Raw genomic sequence first — 25,203 nt, forward strand, 5'->3', positions numbered from 1 at the left:
TTTAGTTCTCTACTTTTACTTGATTAATTCTCTGTGTGTTCCCACAAAGTTAAATTTGACCTGATAAAATTGGCTCCTTCTGTAAGTGGTTTCAGATTTCTTGGTTCTTTTATTTTTTAATGTTTTATTTATTTTTGAGTCACAGAGAGAGAGACAGAGTGTGAGTGTGGGAGGGGCAGAGGAAGACAGAGACACAGAATTGAAAGTAGGCTCCAAGCTCTGAACTGTCAGAACACAGCCTGACCTGGGGCTTGAACTCATGAACTGCGAAATCATGACCTGAGCTGAAGTTGGACAATTAATTGACTGAGGCACCCAGGTGCCCCTAGATTTTTTGGTTCTAATATCTCTCCAGGAATCCATGTTTAATTTTTTTAATGTTTTATTTATGTTTGAGAGAGAGACAGCAAGAAAGCATGTGCATGCAAGCAAGTGGGGGAGGGGCAGAGAGAGGGAGACACAGAATCTTAAGCAGGGTCCAGACTCTGAGCTGTCAGCACAGAGCCTGATGGGGATCTTGAACTCACGAACCATAAAACCATGACCTGAGCCAAAGTTGGACACTTAACCGACTAAGCCACCCAGACGCCCCTCCAGAAATTCATGTTTAACTGATAAGTGTCTATTGTGAATCCTCTATTTTCCTTCTTCCCTTAAAACATGTATGGAATGTACAAGTGTTTTCTATTTTGGAATTTCTTTTTTTTTGAAATCTTGGAAAGTAATGGTTAGAAGGTTTTCATAATGTTTGCCAGATCTTGTGGCAAATGGATGCCTCATCCTTGGAAACTTTATATGACAATTTAAAAAATAATATCTTGCTTTCTATTCTAACTTTTCATTCTTCTGTTAAGCTGCAATTAGAGATGTCAATTGTGGCCTCCTTTATTGTTTTTTCTCCTTTTCATTATTTCTGTGATACCCTCCATCACTACTATATCTTTACATATAGCTCTTTTGCCAAGTTGAAATGCATATTCAGGGGCCTATGTGCTAGAAATGTCATAGTTAAGTACAAAAGGATTTCGGGGTGCTGTCAGTTAAGCATCTGAGTCTGGATTTCGGCTTAGGTCATGACCTCATGGTTCATGAGATTGAGCCTCCATTGGGCTCTGCGCTGATAGCATAGAGCCTCCTTGAGATTCCATCTCTCCCTCTCTGCCCTTCCCGTTTGCGCACTCTCAAAATAAATAAACTTAAAAAAAAAAAGGACTTCAGATACTTTATAAATTAAAAAGTTGCTGAGAAGTAACTATTGAGTCTATTGAATTCACTCTTTGAATTTGGTACATGTGCAAAGCATTAGTGTTCAGACTGTTTTAAACTTTAGAAGAGTTGGGGATGGGAGTAGGGGAGAAAAGAGAAATGAAAACAAGGAACCATAGTGGGATAGAGAGATTTTTATTCTTGTGATTCATCACCTGCCATCACTGCTTCCTTCCTTCTCCACAGAATGGTGGGGTAGAAATTGAGATCTATGTAGAATGAATAAATTTAGAGACCTAATGTACAGCATGATGATTATAGTTAACAATACTTTAAAAAATTTTTTTAATGTTTGTTTATATTTGAGAGAGAGAGAGAGAGAGATTGTTTGAGTGGGGGAGGGACTGAGAGAGAGACACACACAGAGCTCCGCACAGAGCACAATGTGAGGCTCGAACTCACGAACGGTGAGATTAGGACCTGAGCCAAAGTCAGATGCTCAACTGGCTGAACCACCCAGGTGCCCCAATAGTTAATAATATTGTACTGAATACTGGAAATTTGGTAAGAGAATAGATTTCAGGTCCTCTCACCACACACAAAAAAATGGTAACAATTTGAGAAGATAATATGTAAATTATCTTGGCTGTAGTAATTATTTCACTATGTATATGCATATCATATGCTGTACATCTTAAATATATACAATTTTCATTTAAAATATTAAAAAATAAAAGGAGGCCTTCTCTCTCAGGAAAAATAAGATGTGTGTAAGATATTTCTGAGAATGCTGCTTGTGGGCCAACTTAAGATCAGTGTTATTTCCATGGATGGATGTGATCATCATGCTAGAATACATCTAAAACAAATCGTATAAGATATTTCTAAGAATGCTACTTACAGAAGTTGAGAACTGTGTTATTACAGTGAATGGATGTGATCAGCACTGTAATGCATGTGAAACAGTGGTTAAAGACGCATGCATCCAAGATGTTTTTGAAAATTCTGTTTGCATGAGAAGTTGAGAACAGTTGTTTTTTCAGTGACTGGTTGTGATTACCACATTATAATGCAAATGAAGCAATGTTTACATACCAAAAAATTGATGAGATATGCATTTAATTCTTAAAACCTTCATAGGCAGAAATTGATATAGGGTATATACAAAGCTATTTGCAGCATCACTTCTATTACCAGATGGAAGAATACATGGAAGCCAGAGAGCATGATGGAAAGATTAGACCAAGATAGAATATTACTGCCAACTAATTCCAAGAATAGGTGTTTTATTCTGCTGTCTCCCCCACTTTGGGGGAGGGATGGAGAAAACAAATATATTTATTCTTAAATGAAGCAGCTCATGCAAGATGTCTGTTAGTAGCTTTAAATAAGTCAGAATTTATTGTGCCATTAAAAATAAGAATGAAATAAAAAATAAACTTTGAGATTTTCCTGCAAGACTGTTTTTGAAGTATAATTCACATACCATAAAATTCACTGTTCAAGTATGTAATTCAGGAATTTTTTTAGCATATTCACGGAGTTGTATAAGCATCACCACTCCCTAATTCCCAACCATTTTTATCACCCCAAAGAGAGACCCTGTACTCATCCTTCCTTTTTAAAGACAAATATAGAGTCAAAGAATTGCCTTTATAGTTTATATTAGAAGTTAAAGGTATATTTTTGCTTGAAACTATGTTTTGAAATGATGATATCTATTAAATATTACTCACTGTGTTTATTGCCTTCAGTATACAGTGAGATTTTTTTGACTAAGTGAATAATAGTAAAATGATAGGATTCTAAAATGCAGTTTAATTTGGAGTTTTGTCTGCTTTCCAGGAAATGCTGTGAACACTCGGATATTGAAGTGCATGATTCCAGCAACTCTAGTGTCAGAAGATTCGGTGGTTAAGGCGATCTCCTGGCTTTGTGTTGGCAAATGTTCTGGTAGCACCAAGGTAATCTTTTTCAAACACTTTGATAATAAGTCCTTCAGAACCACTTAAGGGCTGGCAAAGAAGAGCCACTTATGAAGTAATGGCAGTGGCCTTTTGTGGAAAGCCTGTGGTTTTGGAACAATATAAATTGATGCACGGACTCTGCTCAAGCAGAAATTTTTACTGAGAAATAATATTTCTAGCACAAATTATCCTACTTTGTGCTAGAGGCTTCTAAAACAGCCCTGAGTGGGCAATTAAGCTCTCTACTGTGCCAGTTACATTTCTCTAAAGATAAGCGTTTTGTCTCTTGATAGGTACTTTTTTATCGTTGGCTGGTTGCTATGTTTGACTTCATTGATCACAAGGAGCAAATTAACTTACTCTATGGCTTCTTTTTTGCTTCATTGCAAGATGATGCACTGGTGAGTAAAACTTGGACAATATCATGGATCAATCAAACGGTATGCTTTTGTATATTGATGCATGGTACATGCTTCAAAGTGCCACACAGTGTGTTTTTCCTTATTTAATTTTTACTTATTTTTAAAAATTGGTTTATTTATTTGAGAGAGCGAGTGAGGCAGAGCACACATGGACATGAACCAGGGAGGGGCAGAAAGAGAGAAATCCCAAGCATGCTCTGTGCTGTCAGACACAGGGCTCAAACTCATGAACCCTTGAGATTGTGACCTGAGCCAAAACTGAGAGTTGGATGCTCAACTGGCTGAGCCACCTTGGCACCTTCCTTTTCCTTATTTTAAATATTTTTTAAGTTTGTTTATTGGGAGAGAGAGAGGAAGAGAGAGAGAGAGCCCAGGCAAGCAAGTAAGCAAGGGAAGGGCAGAGAGATAGGGAGACAGAGGATCCAAAGTGGGGTCTGTGTCAACAGCAGAGAGCCTAATGTGAGACTTGAACTTATGAACTGTGAGATCATGACCTGAGCTAGAATTGGACGTTTAACTAACTGAACAGCCTAGGTGCCCCTGGTTTTCCTTATTTTAAAAAAGTCAGCAGCACCCAGGTGGCTCAGTTGGTTAAGCCTCCAACTTCAGCTCAGGTCATGATCTCACAGTTCATGAGTTTGAGCCCCACATTGTGCTGACAGCTTGGAGTCTGGAGACTGTTTCGGATTCTGTGTCTCCCTCTCTCTCTGCCCCTCCCTGGCTCACACTCTGTCTCTGTCTCTCTTTCTCAAAAAATAAATAATAAACATTGAAAAAAACAGGGGCACCTGAGTGGCTCAGTTGGTTGAGCATTTGACCTCAGCTCAGGTCATGATCTAACAGCACATGAGTTCGAGCCCTGTATCGGGCTCTGTGCTGACTGCTCAGAGCCGTTAGCCTGTTTAGGGTTCTGTGTCTCCCTCTCTGCCCCTCCCCTGCTTGTGCTGTCTCTCTCTCTCAAAAATGAACATTGAAAAAATTTAAAGAAACATTAAAAAATAAAAAAATATGTCAAACATATAGAAAAGTATAAAGCATAACATAACATCTGTTTTTCATATTAGAAAGTACACAGTTTTTACCATATTTGTTTTATATTTTCTTTTAAGGAAATAAAATGTTACAGATAGCATTGACTCCACATTGGAGTCTCTGCTAATTTGGGGCAGTGCTTGCCATCTTTTCCCTTTAAAACCACTTCAACAGGGTCCTGTGGGTCACTTATTCTACATTTTCTTGATCAACACTGCAAAAATCTCATCAGAATTAATGAGAAGGAGAGGATTGCTTTTGATGAGATGCTAGTGGACTGATTTTGATGAAATAACATAATTATTCCCCTTGGAAACATTAATAACTCTAAGAAGTCAATCTACTGTCCACCTGGAAGACTTTCAAGGACCATCAGTAGTTCATAGACCATGTGATTCATTCATTTAACCAAATTCCTCTTGCCTTTGGAAAGGGAATTCATTCATTGATTTCACTTTTAAAAATTGATGTTTTCACTGGATTTGTTGCATTGTATTAAGCACCATAGAAGATTCAAAGTTTAGCAGAGAGCTTCTGTATTCCGGGGATTTAAAATCCAATTTGGAAATTAAGGAAAGCACGTAAAGTTAAATAACAACTAGAGTTAAATTATGAAACACAATATATGATAATGTGGGGATAATAATTGCTGTGATATTTCCAAAAAGGAAGACAACATTGTAAACCAGAGTGATTAGAAAAAGCATCATAAATAAAGTATGTGGGCGTCAAGCTAAGCCTTGAAGGTTGTATAGGATGTAAGATTTGATAAAAGGAAAGATTATTTTATATGACAGGAACATTTTAAGCAAAGTTGTGAACTGTGTAAATTTTGTTCCCAGAGAACTTCAATGGATCTGTCTCACTTAACTACAGTTGTGTTGGGCAGTGGTGGAAGGAGGGCTGAAAAAGTTGGATGAGGAAAGATTGTAGTAGAGGTCTTAAGGTGATGCTAAAGAATTTGAACCTTATCCTCTATCCAATGGAGAAATCAGTGATGATTTTTGGGCAGAACATATTGGAAGCAGAATTGTCAGAAGTTGTGTTTAATAATGCCAAACAATATGAATGATAAAGGCTAGTGTTGGGAAGAATAGTTAGGAGACTAACATGATAATCCAGGTATAAAGTGATGAAGTCCTAGACTAGCAATTCTCAAATATAATTTGGGCCCCTTGAGGCTCTCTGATTTAGGAGTTCTGAAAGGTCAAAATTATTTTCATAGCAATGTCAAGATGTTATCTGCTATTTTCATTGTGTTGACATTTGCCCTGATGGTGCTATAAAGTAATAGTGAATAAAACTGCTGGTTCCTGAGGGGTGCCTCAGTGGCTCAGTCGATTAAGCATCTGACTTCGGCTCAGGTCATGGTCTCATGGTTCCTGAGTTTGAGCTCTGTGCTGACAGCTCGGAGACAGCATCGGGCTCTGTGCTGACAGCCGAGAGCCTGGAGCCTGCTTCAATTCTGAGTCTCCCTCTCTCTCTGCCCCTCCCCAGCTCATGCTCTGTCTCTCTAACTCAAAAACAAATAAACATTAAAAAATAATTAAAAACTTCTGGGGTGCCTTAGCAAGAATCATGGCACTGGGGCCAAACCTTATTAATGGTTATTTTATTCTTCACTGTCATAAAAAACAAAAATGCTAGTTTCTCTTCATTTGGGATCAAATGAAGCAGTAAAAATTAATGCATTATTAATCATTAAATTTCAACCTTTGAGACATGTTTTTAATATTCTGTGTGATGAAATGGGAATTACAAATAAATCCCTTCTGTGTACTAAAGTACAATTGTTGTCCTGAGGAATAGCACGTATGTGATTGAGTTGTGAGTTAAAGTAGCTGCTTTCTTCATGGAATACCATTTTTACGTGAATGACTGACATTTAAACTGCGGTTATTCAGACGTGGGAATTTGGCAGATATTGTCTCAAAAATAAAAAGCCAGCCTGTCATTTCAAAGGAAACAGCCTGAAATATTTGTTGCCACTGATTTGAGCTTTCAGGTGAAAATTGTGAGTTTGGAAAATTTGTATCTACCACTGTGAACTTAACAGCTTCCCAGTACTTAAACTTTTCTGATGAGATTGGTAACAATAATAATAAATATGACTTATAATGAAATGTGTCAATATTTGGAAGCTTGGTATAACTCAATAAACCAATCTTTTCCAGATGACTAAGTACGATGTTATAAAATTGTACATGGGTAAAAGATCCATTCAAAATGCAAGATATACAATGAATTTTATTTATTTATTTAATACTTTTCCAACAGACTAATTTTTTAATGTTTTTAATAGACTTTAATTTCATATACCAGTGAATTTTAATAGAACAGTACAAAGAGTTCATTGATAAGGTTTCAGATTCCACATTGGAGCTAACCCTTAAGAGACTTATTCAGACTAATATGCACAGTTTATGAAAGGTTTATTAACATATTCCTTTCTTTTCCAACTACATACCTCTGAGGCTGGATTTTTTTTCATGTACTTCAATTAAAACAATATACTAGGTTTAGTGCTGAAGCAGAGAATCCAGCTGTATTCTCTTAGGTCTAAAACATCACTCTAGTCCTTTTTTTTTGAAAATGAGTTGTTTTTCATAAAATATGTCATTTATGTTAGCATGTAATGGGTTTATTATTTTTAATGGATTAATAACCATTTTTAAATTTCTCAGTTTTAATTTCTAATAGAGTAGATATCAATAGATGTAAACCAGATAAATAAAAGCTCTTTAGGATCCTCTAAGTTTTAAGAATGTGAAGTCTTGAGACTTAAAGGTTGGAGAACCACTGTCCTAAACTAAGCAGGTGGTAGTAGGGATGACAAAATGAAAGGACAGATTTTTAGGGGAAATTATAAAAGAAGAATTGACAGGATCTGGTACCTAAAGTGGATTAAGGAAAGGATCAGGAGATAAAGATCTGAGTTTCTTAAGTCAGCACGGCTCAGAATGATGATACCTTTGACCATAAAAGGAAGGGAGGTAGTTTTGGAAGGCATATAATAGATTTGGATTTAGATGTACAAAGTTTGAGAGCACAAGGCATCCTGTAGAAATTCACTTAATGAACATTTATTAACTGCATACTATGCCAGACATTGAATTTAGAATTTAGAATACAAATATGAGTAAGACCTCATAATTAATTTATGTGAGGCTTATATGCTGGGCACTCAGTGCTTTATATACAGTTATTTTATCAATTCTGAGATGGCATCAGTTGTAAGATACATCATTATCTTATGAACCACTATTAAAAAGTGCTGCCATTAAAGCTGTCACATGATGTCAATTATAAGATTAGTCCTATTTTCAGAGATTTAAAATGTAAAAATATTAGATTATGTAAAGTATTTTTTTCTGGTCCTGGGGTTCTGAAAGTTTTTTGTGTTCTTCAATCAGTATGCCTTTAAAAAAATACTGAGGGTCACCTGGCTGGCTCAGTCAGTGGAACATGTGACTTGAACTCAGGGTCATGAGTTCAAGCCCCATGTTGGGTGTAGAGCTTAGTTTAAAAAAAATATTTATTGAGCACCTACTATTTTCTGTACTTGTGCTGTCCAGTAGGGTAGCCATTAACCTCATGTGACTAATGAACACTGGAAATGTAGCTGGGCCAAACTGAAATGTGCTGTAAGTATAAAATATACACCAGATAAAATGTAGTTTTAACCCATTTAAGTCTCTTGACAACCTTAAAGGTATATGCTTTTATCCCTATTTTATTACTTAAAAATTTTTTAACATTTTATTTTTTATATTATTTTTTAGTGTTTATTTTGAGAGAGAGAGACACACACAGAGTATGAGCAGGGGAGGAGCAGAGAGAGAGAGACAGAATCTGAAGCAGGCTGCAGGCTCTTCCAGACTCTGAGCTGTCAGCATAGAGCTCGATGTGGGGCTGGAACCCATGAACTGTGATATCACGACCTGAGCTGAAGTTGGATGCTTAACTGACTGAGCCACCCAGCTGTCCCTGTTTTATTTAATTTTTTTTTGAGAGGGAGACAGAGTGTGAGTGAGGGCAGGGAAGAGAGAGAGGGAGACACAGAATCCGAAGCAGGCTTCAGGCTCTGAGCTGTTAGCACAGAGCCTGATGTGGGGCTTGAACCCATGAACCATGAGATCATGCCCTGAGCCAAAGTCAGACACTCAATTGACTGAGCCACCCAGGTGCCCCTTTTTATACCTATTTTAGAGATGAGAAGTCTTGAGGCACAAAGAAGTCAAATAATTACCCAGAGTCACATGACTAGAGCAAGTATTTACGGAAAAATTACATCATTACCTTTATAGAGAAGAGACGACTGAGGCATGGAAAAGTTAAATAACTTTGTTGAGATAAGCTACCTAGTAAGAGACTTAGCCTGGAAGATCTTTAAAGGTAGTAGGGGAAAAGATATGTACAAGGTGATAAATTCTATCATAGTATCCACAGAGTTCTATGGGGGTACAGGAGAGAGGCATCAAAATAAGACTAGGGATCAGAGTTAAAATTATAGTAATTTGTTTTCTGTAGGAAGCAAGATAACTCTCCTGACAATAAGGGCATTGATGGTAATAAATGTGTGGATTAGTAAGGGACACAATTGAGGGAGTTCCTACCCAGTGGTCTTGGTAAAGTTTTTTTCAATTTTTCACTCAAGTAGGAGGCAAAGTCTTCTGCTAACAGTGAAGAGGGGAAGATAAAGTACTATGTTTGAGGAGACAGTATAAACTTTGAAATAGTTTCTGATGGAAATGGGAGTAGGAGATGATTAGACAGAAGTTTTTAATGCCCAGGTGTGGTTAGAGGGCATAGTTACTAATATGCAAAGGATAGGTCAGATAAGGATGCAAGAGCGTGATTGAGCTGATAGATCAGGGAATCTAGAAAGAAAGTGGAAGAAGGTGAAGACAAGAGGGCAGATTGGGAACATACACAGCTGAGGTTGGGATGCCATGGTGATTGTCAAGATCTGTAGTGGGATTAAAAGCTGAAATAATAGGAACTTGTTGCATTGGAGTTTAAGGTTTTCAGGAGGGGATGGTTCAGTGTGATAAGATTCAGAGTGACTATGGCGAGAGAGTTGTTAATGTAGAGTGAGGGAATGAGGGTTATTGGAACTGACATTTTCTGTTTCCTTATGGATTTTTTATTGTTGCTGCCAGTCTATCAATTATGGAATAAAGTATGTTGAAAATCGTCCAATGTGATGGCAGATTTGTGAGTTTTTCTATAAAGTTCTGTCCATTTTTGCTTTATATAGTTTGAATCTGTTATTAGGCGTATGCCCAATTATAGTTTTCTTATCTGATTAATCAAACCTGTTACTATAGAGTAACTCTTAGGGTTGCCTGGGTGATGAATCAAATCTGTTATGGAATAACTTTGGTGTGGCTCAGTTGCTTAAGCGTCTGACTCGATATAGCTCACATCATAATCTCACTGTCGTGAGATTGAGCCCATCGGGCTCTGCTCTGAGTGCAGAGCCTGCTTGGTATTTTCTCTCTCCCCTCTCTCCTCCTCCCCCCTCTCAAAAATGAATAAACATCATAACTCTTTGTTATTAGAAATTATTTTTGTTTTAGTCTGTTTTATATGAGATTGACATTGTGCCACTGGCTTTATTTCAGCTAGTGGTTGCTTGGTATATTTCCATCTTTTGGGGTTTTATATCTTTTTTTTTTGTCTTCATGTCTTAGATGCCTCTTTTGAATAGCATATAACTAGCTTTTATTTTTAAATCCTGTTTGTTGATTTTTGTCTTTAACCTAGACAATTACCTCTTTAGTGATTATTGATATGCGAGGAATTAACTCAAAGATCTTATTTGAAGCTTTCCAAATGATTGGCTTTTCTTCTGCTTTTCCCCCCTTTTTCTCTGTTATTTTCGATTGATTGTGGTTTCCTCCTATTCTTGTTTGGAAGTTAGTTATACGTTCTGTGTGTGTTCTTTTAGGTGTTATTGTATATATTTTAACATGCATATTTATTATAAAATGTACAACAGTGTCACTCTTCCTACTATTTTTCTTTTGGCAAATATAGTTATTTCTCATAGAATATGTCATATTTGTTAGCATGTGATGGGCATATTATTTTTTAATGAATTAATAAACATTTATATTTTTCTCAATTTCTAATATGGTTTTTCTTAGAGTCTAAAGATAACCAGTATCTTTTCCTTCATCTTAAATAAGGCAAGGACCTAAGAATGTTTACCTCTGATCACACCCCTCCTAGATTATATGCTATTGTCTGGTTTAGTTCTAGTTCATTCTTCTCCACCCTTTTCCACACTCCCATGAAGATGACATCATTATTATCTTCATAGTTGATGTTTGTTTATTTTTATTTTTTAATAGTTTATTGTCAAATTGGTTTTCATACAACACCCAGTGCTCTTCCCCACAAGTGCCCTCCTCCATCACCACCACCTCTTTTCCCCCTCCCTCTCCCCCTTCAACCTTCAGTTAGTTGATGTTTGTTTAGATTTGTCCATATATTTACCAATATCTTTGCTCACCATTTGTTTTTGAATCTCAGACCTTAAATCTGAGACCATTTTCCTGTGTAGTATATCCTTTAGAATATTCTTTCAGTGAGAATCATTTGATAGTAAACTGTCATTGTCTGAAAATGTCTATAGAGTGCCCTTGTTCTTGAAAGTTGATTTATATGTGTGTAGAACTCTAGGGTGACAGTTAAATTCCCTCAGGACATTGATAATATTATTCCCTGGCTCCTCCTTTCCATTGTTTTGAGTCTATATAATTGTAATCTGTCATTTCTTCTTTTCTCTCTGGGTACTTTTTAAGAACAGGTTTATTGAGATATAATTCACATATCATGCAATCTATCTACTCAAGGTATACAATTCACTGGTTTTTAGTAATATACAATAATTCCATACATGGTGATCAGGTAATTGGAATTGAGAAGATCAAGAAGCTTTAATGACAAGGTGATTTGTTGATCTAGACATTAAAATTTTCTGACATGCTATTGGATTAGGGTTAGAGTAGAACACGGAGTCAGATGTGTAAGTCCTCAGTGAACTTTCAGAAGTTACTAAGAGGTAAGTAGTGAGCAGATAAGGAATAGGTAAGTTGGAGGTAGTGAAGTCGGTTGGACTGTGTGTCAGAGGAAGGCTTCTATACAAGAATGAAAGAGCAGTACCTTGAAGTAACAACTGAAATTAATGGTTATCCCTCTGGTACACAGGAGTGGATGAATGATGAGTAGTATGTGATTCACTCTTCTTTACCTTTGACATCTCTCTTAACCTCATATGGTTTTTGTTATTTTTTTTTAATGATAGTTTATTGTCAAGTTGGTTTCCATTAAAACCCAGTGCTCATTCCAGCAACTGCCTTCCTCCATACCCATCATCCATTTTTGCCTCTGCCCTATCCCCCATCAACCCTCAAGATTTTTCTCAGTATTTAATAGTCTCTTATGGATTGCCTCCCTCACCCTCCTTAACTATTTTTCCCCTTCCCCTCCCCTCCAGTATGGTCCCCCTCTGTTAGGTTTCTCCTGTTTCACATATGAGTGAAAACATACGGTATCGGTCCTTCTCTACCTGATGTATTTCACTTAGCATGATACCCTCTTGTTCCGTCCACGTTGCTACAAATGGCCAGATTGCATTCTTTCTCATTGCCATGTACTATTCCACTGAGTATATAAACTACATCTTCTTGATCCATTAGTCAGTTGATGGACATTTAGGCTCTTTCCATGATTTGGCTATTGTAGAAAGTGCCGCTATGAACATTGGGGTACATGTGATCCTATGCCTCAGCACTTCTGTATCCCCTGGGTAAATCCCTAGCAGTGCTATTGCTGGGTCATAGGGGAGTTCTATGGATAGATTTTTGAGGAGTCTCCACACTGTTTTCCAGAGCGGCTGCACCAGTTTACATTGCTACCAACAGTGTAGGAGCATGCCAATCTCTCCACATGCTCGCCAGCATCTATAGTCTCTTGATTTGTTCATTTTAGCCACTCTGACTGGCATGAGGTGGTATCTCAGTGTGGTTTTGATTTGTGTTTCCCTGATGATGAGTGATGTTGAGCATCGTTTCATGTGCCTGTAGGCCTTCTGGATATCCTCTTTGAAGAAGTGTCTATTCATGTCTTCTGCCCATTTCTACACTGGATTATTCATTTTCAGTTGTGAAATTTGATGAGTTCCTTATAGATTTTGGATATTGGCTCTCTATCTGATATGTCATTTGCAACTATCTTTTCCCATGCCGTCAGTTGCCTATTAGTTTTATTGTTTGTATTCTTTGCTGTGCAGAAGCCTCTTATCTTGATAAGGTCCCAATAGTTCATTTTTGCTCTTGATTCCCTTGCCTTTGGAGATGTGTCCAGTAAGAAATTGCTGCGGCTGATTCAAGGAGGCTGTTTTCCTACTTTCTCCTCAAGGGTTTTGATGGTTTCCTGTCTCACATTCAGATCCTTCAGCCATTTTGAGTTTATTTTTGTGTGTGGTGTAAGAAAGTGGTCTAGTTTCATTCTTCTGCATGTTGCTGTCCAGTTCTCCCAGCATCACCTGCTAAAGAGGCTGTCTTTTTTCCATTGGATACTCTTTCCTGCTTTGTCAAAGATTAATTGGCCTTACATTTGTGGGTCCAGTTCTGGGTTCTCTTTTCTATTCCATCGGTCTATGTGTGTGTGTTTGTGCCAATACCAGACTGTCTTGATGATGACAGCTTTGTAGTAGAGGATAAAGTCTGGGATTGTGATGCCTCCTGTTTTGGTTTTCTTCTTCAATATTACTTTGGCTATTTGGGGTCTTTTGTGGTTCCATGCAGATTTTAGGGTAGTTTGTTCTAGCTTTGAGACAAATGCTGGTGCAATTTTCATTGGCATTGCATTGAATATGTAGATTGCTTTGGGTAATAATGACATTTTCACTTTGTTTATTCTTCTGATCTGTGAGCATGGAATGTTTTTCCATTTCTTTGTGTCTTCTTCAATTTCCTTAATAAGTTTTCTATAGTTCTCATCATACAGGTCTTTTATATCTTTGATTAGGTATATTCCTTTGTATTTTATGGTTTTTCGTGCAATTGTGAACAGGATCAATTTCTTGATTTCTCTTTCTGTTGCTTTATTATTGGTGTATAAAAATGCAACCAAATTTTCTACATTGATTGTGTACCCTGCAACGTTGCTGAATTATGGATCAATTCTAGCCAACTTTCGGTTGTCTGTCAGGTTTTCCATGTAGACTGTCATGTCGTCTGTGAAAAGTGATAGTTTGACTTTATCTTTGCCAATTCTGATGCTTTTTGTTTCATTTTGTTGTCTGATTGCTGATGCTAGGACTTCCAGCATTACGTTAAACAACAGTGGTGAGAGTTGACATCCCTGTCTAGTTCCTGATCTCACGGGGAAAGCTCTCAGTTTTTCCCAAATGAAGATGATATTTTCTGTGGACTTTTCATAAATGGTTCTAATGATGTTTAAGTAAGTTTCTTCTATCCCGACTTTCTTGAGGGTTTTTACTAAGAAAGGATGCTGTATTTTGTGAAATTCTTTCTACATCTGTCAACAGGATCATATGGTTCTTATCTTTTCTTCTGTTAATGTGATGTATCACATTGATTGATTTGCAAATATTAAACCAGTCCTGCAACCCAGGAATGAATCCTGCTTGGTCATGGTGGATAATTCTTTTTATATGCTGTTGAATTTGATTTGCTAGTATCTTGTTGAAGATTTTTGCATCCATATTCATCAGGGATATTGGCCTACAGTTTTCTCTTATTTTGTGGGGTCTCTCTCTGGTTTGGAAATTAAACTGATGCTGGCTTTGTAGAACGAGACCGGAAGTTTTCCTTCTCTTTCTAATTTTTGTATTAGTTTGAGAAGAATGGGTATTAACTCTGATTTCAATGTCTGGTAGAATTCCCCAGGGAAGCCATCTGGTCCAGGGCTCTTACTTGTTGGGAGATTTTTGGTAACTGATTCAATTTATTCATTAGTTATGGGACTGTTCAGATTTTCTATCTCTTCCTGTTGGAGTTTTGGTAATGTGTGTGTGTTTAGGAATTTGTCCATTTCTTCTAGGTTGTCCAGTTTATTGGCATATAATTTTTCATAGTATTCCCTCATAATTGCTTGTATTTTTGAGGAATTGGTTGTAATAGATCCATTTCATTTGTGACTTTTTTCCTATTTGGGTTCCCTCTCTTTTCTTTTTGAGAAGACTGGCTAAAGGTTTATCAATTTTGTCTCTTTTTTCAAAAAACCAACTCTTGGTTTCATTGATCTGTTGAAGTGTCTTTTTGGATTGTTTATTTCTGCCCTGATCATTATTATTTCTCTTCTTCTGCTGGGTGGGGTGTTCTTGCTGCTCTGCTTCTAGTTCCTTTAGATGTGTTGTTAAATTTTGTATTTGCGCTTTTTCTAGTTTCTTGAGATAGGCCTGTATTGCTATGTATTTTCCTCTTAGAACTAACTGCCTTTGCTGCATCCCAAAGAGTTTGGATTGTTGAAGTTTTCATTTTTATTTGTTTTCATATATTTTTAATGTCTTCTCTAATTGCCTGCTGATTCATTTGTTTTTTAGTAGGATTTTTTTTAATCTCTATGCTTTTGGAGGATTTCCAGACTTTTCCCTGTGATTGGTTTCAAGTTTCATAGCACTGTGTTCTTAAATTATGTATGGTATGATCTCAATTCTTTTTTATTTATTGAGGGCTGCTTTGTGACCCGGTATGAGATCTATCTCGAAGAATGTACCATGTGCACTTGAGAAGAAAGTGAATTCCATAACGTTGGGATATAGAGTTCTAAATAGACCTGTCAAGTCCATCTGGTCCAGTGTGTTGTTCAGGTCCATTGTTTCTTTCATGATTTTTCTGTCTAGTTGATCTATCCATTGCTCTAAGTGAGGTATTAAAGTCCCCTGCAATTAGTACCTTCTTATCAAGAAGATTGTTTCTGTTTGTGATTGTTTTATTGACTTGGGTGCTCCCGAATTCGGTGCATTGATGTTTATAATTGTTTCTTCTTCCTGAATGATAGACCCTATAACTATTATATAATGCCCTTATTCATCTCTTGGTACTGCGTTAACTTTAAAGTCCTGTTTGTCCGGTATAAGAATGTCTATTCCAGCTTGCTTCTGACTCTCAGTAGCATAGATATTTTTCCATCCCCTCACTTTCAATCTGAAGGTGTCCTGAGGTCTAACATGGGTCTCTTGTAGGGGCGCCTGGGTGGCTGAGTTGGTTAAGTGTTTGAATTTGGCTCAGGTCTTGATCTTACAGTATGTGGGTTCGAGCCCCGCTTTAGGCTCTGTGCTGACAGCTCATAGCCTGGAACCTGCTTCAGATTCTGTGTCTCACTCTCTCTCTGCCCCTTCACCACTCATTCTCTGTCTCTGCCTCTCAATATAAAATAAAGACATAATAAAAATTTTTTAAAGAATTCCTTTTAAGGTTCCTCAAAAAACTATCCATAGAACTCCCCTATGACCCATCAATAGCACTGCTAGGGATTTACCCAAAGGATACAGGAGTGCTGATGCATAGGAGCACATGTACCCCAATGTTCATAACAGCACTGTCAACAATAGCCAAAACATGGAAAGAGCCTAAATGTCCATCACCTAAATGCATCAAGAAGTTGTGGTTTATATATACAATGGAGTATTACATGGCAATGAGAAAAAATGAAATCTGGCCATGTGTAGCAAAGCGGATGGACCTCGAGGGTGTCATGCTAAGTGAAATAAGTCAGGCTGAGAAGGACAGATACCATATGTTTGCACTCATAGGTCTAACAGGAGAAACCTAACAGAGGACCATAGGGAGGGGAAGGGTGAAAGAGAGTTGGGGAGAGAGAGGGACACAAATCATGAGAGACTATTGAATACTGAAAATGAACCAAGGAATGAAGGGGGAGGGGGGGAAGGGGGTGATGGTCATGGAGGGGGGCACTTGTGGGGAGAAGCACTGGGTGTTATATGGAAACCAATTTGACAGTAAACTATTATAAAAAAATAATTCCTTTTAATAAATCAAAAATAAAATGGGTCTCTTGTAGACAGAAAATAGATGGGTCTTGTTTTTTTATTTATTCTGATATCTCATGTCTTTCGATTGGAGCATTCAGTCCACTTACATTCAGTGTTATTATTGAAAAATGTTTTTGGGCGCCTGGGTGGCTCAATCGTTTAAGCATCCAACTTCAGCTCAAGTCATGATCTCACAGTCGTGGGTTCGAGCCCCACGTCGGGCTCTGTGCTGACGGTTCAGAGCCTGGAGCCTGCTTCTGATTCTGTGTCTCCCTCTCTCTCTGCCCCGCTCCCATTCACTCTCTGTGTCTGTCTCAAAATAAAGATATAAAAAATAGGAATAATAAGGCTTTAGAGTCACTGTTCTCTGTAGGATTCATGCTTGTAGTGGTGTCTCTGTTGGTTTGTGTTCCTTGCAGCAATTCCCTCATATAGTCCCCCTTAGGATCTCTTTTAGGGCTGGTTTAGTGGTGATAAATCCCTTCAATTTTTGTTTGTTTGGGAAAACCTTTATCTCTCATATTCTGAGTGACAGGCTTGCTGGGTAAAGGATTCTTATTGCATATTTTTCCTGTTCATCATACTGAAGATTTCCTACCATTCCTTTCTGGCCTGCCAAGTTTTAGTAGGTAGGTCTGCTACTACCCGATGTGTCTCCCTTTGTATCTTACAGCCCTTTTTTTGCTAGCTGCTTTCAGAATTCTCTCTTTATCCTTATTTTTTGCCAGTTTCACTATGATATGTCATGCCGAAGATTGATTCAAGCTACGTCTGAGGGGAGTTCTCTGTGCCTCTTGGATTTCAATGTCTGTTTCCTTCCCCACATTGGGGAAGTTCTCAGCTATAATTTGTTCAGTTACCCCTTCAGCCCCTTTCTGTCTCTCTTCTTCTTCTGGAATTCCTATGATATGGATATTGTTCTGTTTGATTGTATCACTCTGTTATCGAATTCTCCTTTCTAGCTTCTGGATCAATTTCTCTCTTTCTTGGCTTCCTCTTTTTCTATAATTGTATCTTCTAATTCATCTATTCTTTTTTGTGTCTCTTCAATCCGTGCATTGGCCATCTCCATTTTATTATGCACTTCATTTATAGCATTTTTTAATTCATCATAAGTATTTTTAAGATCCGTAATCTTTGCAGCAATAGCATCTCTGCTGTCTTCTGTGCCTTTTTCAAGGCCAGCAGTTAATTTTATGACTATTACTCTAAATTCTTGTTCAGTTATGTTGCTTGTATCTGTTTTGATCAATTCTTTAGCTGTCACTTCTTCTGGAATTTTTTTTTGAGGAGAGTTCTTCATTTTCATAATTTTAGCTGGCTTTCTGTCTCTTGTAAGTTTTAAAGGCGTGTTATGTGCTCTGCACTTGCAAGTACTGCTATATTAGAGGAGGCTCATGCACTGTTCGGGTCCTGTCATTTCAGGAAGTGTTCTTTTAAAGGTGTCCATTTGTCTCTTTTTTATACATTTTTAAAAATGTTTTTTATTCATTTTTGAGAGACAGTGAGAGACAGTGTGAGCAGGGGAGGGTCAGAGAGAGAGGGAGTCACAGAATCTGAAGCAGGCTCCAGGCTCTGAGTTAGCTGTCAGCACAGAGCCTGCTGCGGGGCTTGAACCCATGAACCATGAGATCATGACCTGAGCCTAAGCCGGGTGCCCCCACTTGGTCTCTCTTGATGTGACTTTGGTTATTTTATTTCCATACTCATAGTGATGTTTTGGACTCTCTACCATGACTGGTTTGGTTTGTTCCTTAAAGTAGCATTGTGAGGCCATCTTCTTAGTAGACTTCATCTCCTTTCTTTTCAGACACTTGGGGTTCAGAGTCCCTGGTCTTCGGCCCTTCTTTGTTTGAGAGATGCAGGTGGGAAGTAGGGAACATCCTGTTTCTTGCCATCTTCTTTCCCCTACTTCTGTTGGTGCGTTAGAAAGAGGATCATCTGCTTCTGGAAATGGTTGACTGAGGGTACTGTGCAGTGAATCTAACAAATCTTCCTTTCTAGCTAGTTTGAGTAGCTTGTTGTGAGCCCCTGGGCTGCAGCCCCAAGGACTTTGCAGCAGGAGTAGTGGCGGCAGCCGCTGGTAGATTGGCCTTGAGGAAGACCGAGGGAAACATGCGTGTCCTGTGCCACCACTGGCCGCTCCACTCCCCTGGCACTTTCCTCCTCTGCCAAAACTGTGGGTTGTTAGTTTTTGTTCTTATACTAACCAAAATGCAAAACAAATGAATTCTATATATAAGCATACTTAACAGAGTGGGAAATACCAAAGCGTGCTTTCCCCTTTCTTTTAATAGCTTAATAGACTGAGTTCTTCCAGGCATAGAGTGAGCCTTTTATAACTCAAGTATTTAGTTACAGTGTTCATGGCACATCGAATTTCATGGCACTTCATAAGAGCAGGCCTTTTTGTTTTAGTCACTGCTCAATAAATAATTGTTTCATGAATGAATGAAGAGAAGATACTCATAAATGTTTGTCAGATCAACTGCAATAAACCTGTACTTGAGTAGTTTTCATGATGCTGACAAGTTTCTTGCTCAGCTTGGCAAGAGGGAAGGGGACCTACTTTTTTCTTCTCTTTCTTTATCCTTTTTCTGTCTCTTAAAAATATTTATTAAACTATGCTATATGTAGAGAAAATTGATTGTATCATAATTGATCAGTCCAATTAACTTTAATAAACTGAACACGTTTATGTAAATATCACCCAGATCATTAAATAAGGAACCTAACTTTTAAAAGCATTACTTGAGAAAGTCATTTTTATATAATTTGGTGGGAGCCTGACTCTTTAGTGACTCAGAGGCAGTGTTTACTATTTGCCAGAAAGGCGATTGTAAAGTACTAGGTGTATATATGAGTTTTTCTTTTTAGATGTGATTAAAAGAGAATGCCAGAATTCATACCCAGCATGACAGTTAGTGTTGCTAATGGTTTATATCCTAGAGACATGAGGTAGTGAGTTTTTTACTGAATGTTACTTTATTTTGTATAGAATATATCAGACTTGGTCATAAAGTATGTTCTTTCTTTATGAAAAAATCCTGTATCTAAATTCCTGCTTCTGGGGTGCCTGAGTGGTTTAGTCAGTTAAGCGTCCATCTTCAGCTCAGGCCATGATCTCACAGTTTGTGGGTTTGAGCCTCGCGTCGGGCTCTGTGCTGACTGCTCAGAGCCTAGAGCCTGCTTCACATTCTGTGACTCCCTCTCTCTATGCCCCTCCCCCACTCACTCTCTGTCTCTCAAAATAAAAAAATAAAAAGACATAAAAAATTTTAAAAAATTCATGCTTCTTACAAGTATGTCTAGAATCTGAACCCATTTCTTAGTAGAGGATAGGCAATATGGAATGCTGTACTTCAGACTTTAAAGTTTAGATTCATGGTTACCAAAATACAAACTTGTTTAAAGAAAATCTTTGCTTTTGTTGCCTTGTCTAATTCAATTACATCATTTACTTTTTAAAAATGTTTATTTAAAAAAATGTTTATTACATGAGCAGGGGAGGGGCAGAGAGAGGAGAGTCCTAAGCAGGCTCTGCGCTGTCAGCATTGAGCCCCCATGTGGGGCTTCATCCCATGAATCATGGGATTATAACCTAACTGACTGGGCCATCCAGGTGCTTCTACTTTTTTGATTTCCTAACATCCCCAACATGTTGGCAAATTTATTCTGAAGGTGCCAACTAGTAAATATTAGATTTAAGAGCCATAATGTCTGTCTTTATCATAGCTGCTCACTCCGCTGATGTAGTGTGGAAGCAGCTATAGACAATACATCACCAAACAACTGTAGCAGTGCTCGAATAAAACTTTATTTATAATGACCAGTGGGGGCCTGGACTTGACCCACGGGTTGTTGTTTACTCATCCCTGTGATAGATTATTTACTTATCCAATAAACAGATGTTCTTAATTGAATGATCTCCAATTTATGGCGGCTTTTTCTTTTATGTTTTATTTTGTGGCTATCATTTTCTGAAAGAAAAAAATGCCCCCCTCTGGTCCTAAAGATTTTCTCCTATGTTTTCTTCTAGAACAAGTAGTGGCAACCTTTTCCTGTGAAGGTTGAGATAGTAAATATTTTAGCTTTGTGGGCCATAGATCTCTGTGACAACTACTCAGCTCTGCTGTTGTAGCAAGAAAGCAATTATAGAGAATTCATAAATGAAATGTGTGTAGTTATGTTCCAATAAAACTTGATTTACTAAAACACATGGACTGTAGCTTGCTGACCCCTGATCTAGAATAAAACCTTAATAAGTAGACACTCAAAATGAAATGTTATAAAGGAACAAATCATCTAATAACTTAAGTTACAAATCTATTGAGTCTGTGCTATTTGCCAAACTGAATTATGGTATATCCACTCATTGGAATATTAATATCATTAAAAATGATCATTTTGAAGACAATGCAACATGGTAAAATGCTTTTACAGGTGAAATCAAAATAAAAGTTTTAAGTTTGTGTCTTAATAAATATAGACTGCTAGAAGGAATATATGAATTTTGTTAGGAAGAAGAATCTTTTTAATTTTTTTTAATGTTCATTTTTGAGAGAGAGTGAGCATGAGCAGGGGAGGGGCAGAGCAAGTGGGAGACACAGACTCTGAAACAGGCTGAGCTGTCAGCACAGAGCCTGGCTTGGGACATGGACTCACAAGCCGTGAGCTCATGACCTGAGCTGACGTTCAGTGCTTAACTGACTGAGCCACCCAGGCATCCCTAGAAGGATCTTTTTCTGTTTTTCAAATTGTCTGCAGTGTTTCTATATTCCGAAAGAAACTTAAAAATAGTATAATGAAATACCAATTAAAGCTATTGTTTTTTACCACTACTATGTAGTATGAAAAAGAAAAGCTTTCAGAACTATTGTTCAACAAAATTCTGCAGCCTTTTTACTTAATCAGTATAAAATTGACATTTGAGGAAAATGCATACCACTCTGTTCAAGATATATTGTCATTTCTCTTTCTAAAATTTTATATTTTAACAGTGCCCTTATGTTTGCCATTTGTTATATTTACTTACCAAAAAAGAGAATGGTGAGTATTTTCATTTGTTTTATTACATTTATTCTGTGGAATTAACATTTCTACTGGCCTTTATAAAGTTAACTAGTAGCATTAGTTCTGTGACACGCTTTTGTGGGAATTTTTTTTTGTGCTTTTATCTACGAGTATCTGCTTAATGGTTTAACTGAAGAGGGTGTTTATATTTTGGGTGTGTTGTCATAAGATGCTATATGAGCCTCATGGTTTGTTTTTATTCTGAACCTCATACATTGTACTTTTCTTTATTTTTCTAGTCAAACCATTTCGTGTGAGAAAACTGCTTAGTCTTCAGGCCAAAATGGTGAGTACTGAAAAGACCTAAAATTGGCCAATGTATCTGTGCTAGGTACTGAGCTGAGCTTTGGGGATATAAAATTGAATGAATCATGATATTCAGGGAGCTTATTATCTGGTGAAATTTGTCAACAAAATAAAAAATCAGAATAAGATGGGGGTCAAGGAGAAGTGGTGATTCTTGAAAGAAATTTTAAGAGATTAATAGAATTTAACCAGGCCAAGAAGGAAGAGAAGGGCACTCCTGGCAGAGGGAACAGCATAAGCAAAGACATACAGATGTCAAACAGCAAGACTTTAGGAAACTGGATTGTTATGGCCAGAAAATAAGTGTTGGGGAGTAGTCAAAAATGACTACTAAAGTAGCTAGATTATTTATTTATGTTTTTGTGGATGTAATCTAGGAAAACATTCCTTTCTGGACACATAGACTTCAGTATATTCCCTGACCATTATCTCTTATCCTTACAGCTCTCTTCCATTGTTATTTTCACTATACCTGCCTGGTAACAAGTCTGTGAAGCCTTGGGTACAAAACAGTAGGAAGTTGTAGTGCCTCTCTTAACTGCTGAAGCCTGCACGACCTACCAAAAGGCATGCAAATTTAATGAAAAATATGAACAAATGTGCACATTCATACTTCTCCAGTGTGAAGTTTCTTGTTAGTACAATTCAATGATTGTTCTTGTTTTATAGCTTCTTGTTTTGGTTGAGTCAGTCCAGTATCTTAGCTCTCTGAAGATATTAATAATAATGTTTTGGACAAAGTTGAAAGAGAAGGTGCGTGTGCTTGTAAGTGGGAGAGGGGGAGAGAAAGGGAGAGAGAATCCCAAGAAAGGGAAAGTGCATCACAAGGCTCCACGCTCAGTGAACCTGACGTGGGGCTCATTCTCACAACTGTGAGATCATGACCTGAACCAGTATCAGGAGTCAGATGCTCAACCAGTTGAACCATCCACCCTATAATGAGGCATTTGTAATTGTTTTGATTAACTGAATATTAGTGAGTTTGGTCAAAGCCAATAGTATCAAACCAAGAAGTCATGTCTATGCTTACATGTAGCCCAACATGTATAGCAGTAACAGGCATAATCTGCATGATTGAGCAAATATATTGGATACATGAATTTCTGACACCTACAAGGCATGTATCCCCTCTCTCCCCATTCATACCCTATAACTCCCGATCTGTGAAGGAAACAAAATACAGAATTGTCTTTCTGGTGGCAGGCATGATTGGTGGGAAGTGGTACAGGCATGTTGTTATCATACATACACCAGACCTGTTGAGAAAAGTCTTTGGAACAGGGGTGGGGAGTTGGTTAGGATGGTTGCTAGGATTATTCCCACTGCTAGGCGTGAGCCTGTGTGACTTGGGCTGTGATTTTTCTCCTGTTTCCAGCTCGGTCTCTGTTTCCTCAGAGTTCCTTTCTTTAGTTAGTTTGGTCCTTCACAGTAGAGGCTTTTCTCAAATGCCTGGCAAACCTTGTTTATCCATACTTAATAGTAAAGAACAAAAATGGTGACTGGAAACTTTTGGATGTGAGCAGGACTTGTTCATTCTTGGATCTTGATGTTTCACTGGGGAGCCCCACAGATGGCTGTGTCACTTTTCCCAGAGAGGAATTCTCTTGTTTCCTGCTAGGGCTTATATTAGTCAGGCTTCTCCAGAAACAGAACCAGTAGGATGTATGTATAGATACATAGAAAGATATTTATTACAAGGAATTGGCTTGCATGATTATGAAGCTAGGTAGCCGGTAATCTGCAGGATGGGCCAGCAGGCTGGAGACCCTGGAGAACTGATATTTCAGTTTGAGTCCAAAGGCAGTCTCCTGTAGAACCAGAAAGAACCCGTGTGGCAGATGAAGTCTGAAGGCAGGCTGCTGGAGAATTCTCTCTTGCTTGAGGGAGGCTGGTCGTTTTGTTCCTTATAGGTCTTCAACTGATCAAATGAGGCCCACCCACTTTATGGAGGGCAATCTACTCAAAGTCCACCAATTTAAAATGTTAACCTCATCCAAAAAATCGCCACAGAAACACCCAAAATAATGTTTGACTAAGTATCTGGGCACTCTGGCCTAGTGAAGTTGACACATAAAATTAACCATCACAGGTTATCAGCTTGGCTACTAGCACTCTGGGATGTAGACAGTGGAAAGGAGTGAGGAAGAGTCCTGGTACCCTCCCTCTACTGTGCATGTTATGAGTCCAGTTTCACCTTAAGAGAGAAAAACCTTGATGTTTGTTATTATGGTAAAAGAATTTGGGGTTTTAATTGCTTCTTACTTAGATTTTTCAAACAGTCTTCCTGTGTGCTGGCCCTCTTGCACTTCTGCTGCCTCCACTTTTCAGACGAATCTGGTCCCTGAAATTCCTGACCTCTATTGAGAGTTCTAAAACATGAATCTGCTGCTTTTGAGCTTTTTTTCTGTTGCTACTTTAGATTTTGTTTTCTCTGTTTTGCCAAGTTGGTTACTATTTGTCCATTTTTATTCTAGGTTCCAAAATCTTGTTGGGATTTCTCATTTGCTGTAGTATCCTCTCATTCTCTTTGAACTTGTGCGTTATGTCTTTTTCATTCCTTTACTTTTCAGTGGGGCTTAGGGAGAACCTAGATTTAAACACCTATTTTTAATATACCATATTTAACTGGAATGCTTTTTAAAAAAGAAGAGAGTGTTAACTTATTAAGAACAAAGTTTATCATTAGTTAACTACACAATATGTTCTAAAGGTCTATCCTACACTAGCAAAAAGCATTCCTACTCAAGGCAAACTCTGATACTAATTAACAATTAGTTATTTCGGGCATTATTTTGTGGTGCAACACCATTTTCTGTGGAATTTAACTGAAACTAGTCTTCAGCAAACAAGAGAAACCCAACTGAAGGCAACTGGCATCAGAAATGGTCTTCAGAAGCCAACCCTAGGAACGGAATTCTGGGGTTGGCTCACATGCGGGCTGGATGGCAGTGAGGACCCCACAGCTCAAGGACTACACCAAGAAACAACCCAAAGTGTGCAAGAAGGCGAGTCCCAAATATTGAAGAGTAGGGAAATAAAATACTCACAGGCACAACAAGGGAAACTGAGAGATATCATTAAGAGAATATCTCCTGAAACGGCAGGTCCTGGACAGTCAATAAGCCTCCTTTAACAGAGAAATACAAATAGGTGCACAGAGCCC

At 37.9% G+C, this 25,203-nt stretch overlaps 1 protein-coding gene across 1 annotated transcript in view; it reads left to right on the forward strand.

Annotated features, from left to right (window-relative positions):
- CENPI (centromere protein I) overlaps nt 1–25,203 on the forward strand; it is a 63,908-nt gene that overhangs the window by 2,318 nt on the left and 36,387 nt on the right. The window contains exons 3-6 of the mRNA XM_029930331.1: nt 3,052–3,170; nt 3,467–3,574; nt 21,662–21,710; nt 21,974–22,020. Of these exons, the coding sequence (XP_029786191.1) occupies nt 3,052–3,170; nt 3,467–3,574; nt 21,662–21,710; nt 21,974–22,020 (323 nt within the window). The remainder of the gene's footprint in view (nt 1–3,051; nt 3,171–3,466; nt 3,575–21,661; nt 21,711–21,973; nt 22,021–25,203) is intronic.

The sequence above is a fragment of the Suricata suricatta genome, chromosome X (genome assembly GCF_006229205.1).
Source record: "Suricata suricatta isolate VVHF042 chromosome X, meerkat_22Aug2017_6uvM2_HiC, whole genome shotgun sequence".
NCBI classification, from domain to species: domain Eukaryota; kingdom Metazoa; phylum Chordata; class Mammalia; order Carnivora; family Herpestidae; genus Suricata; species Suricata suricatta.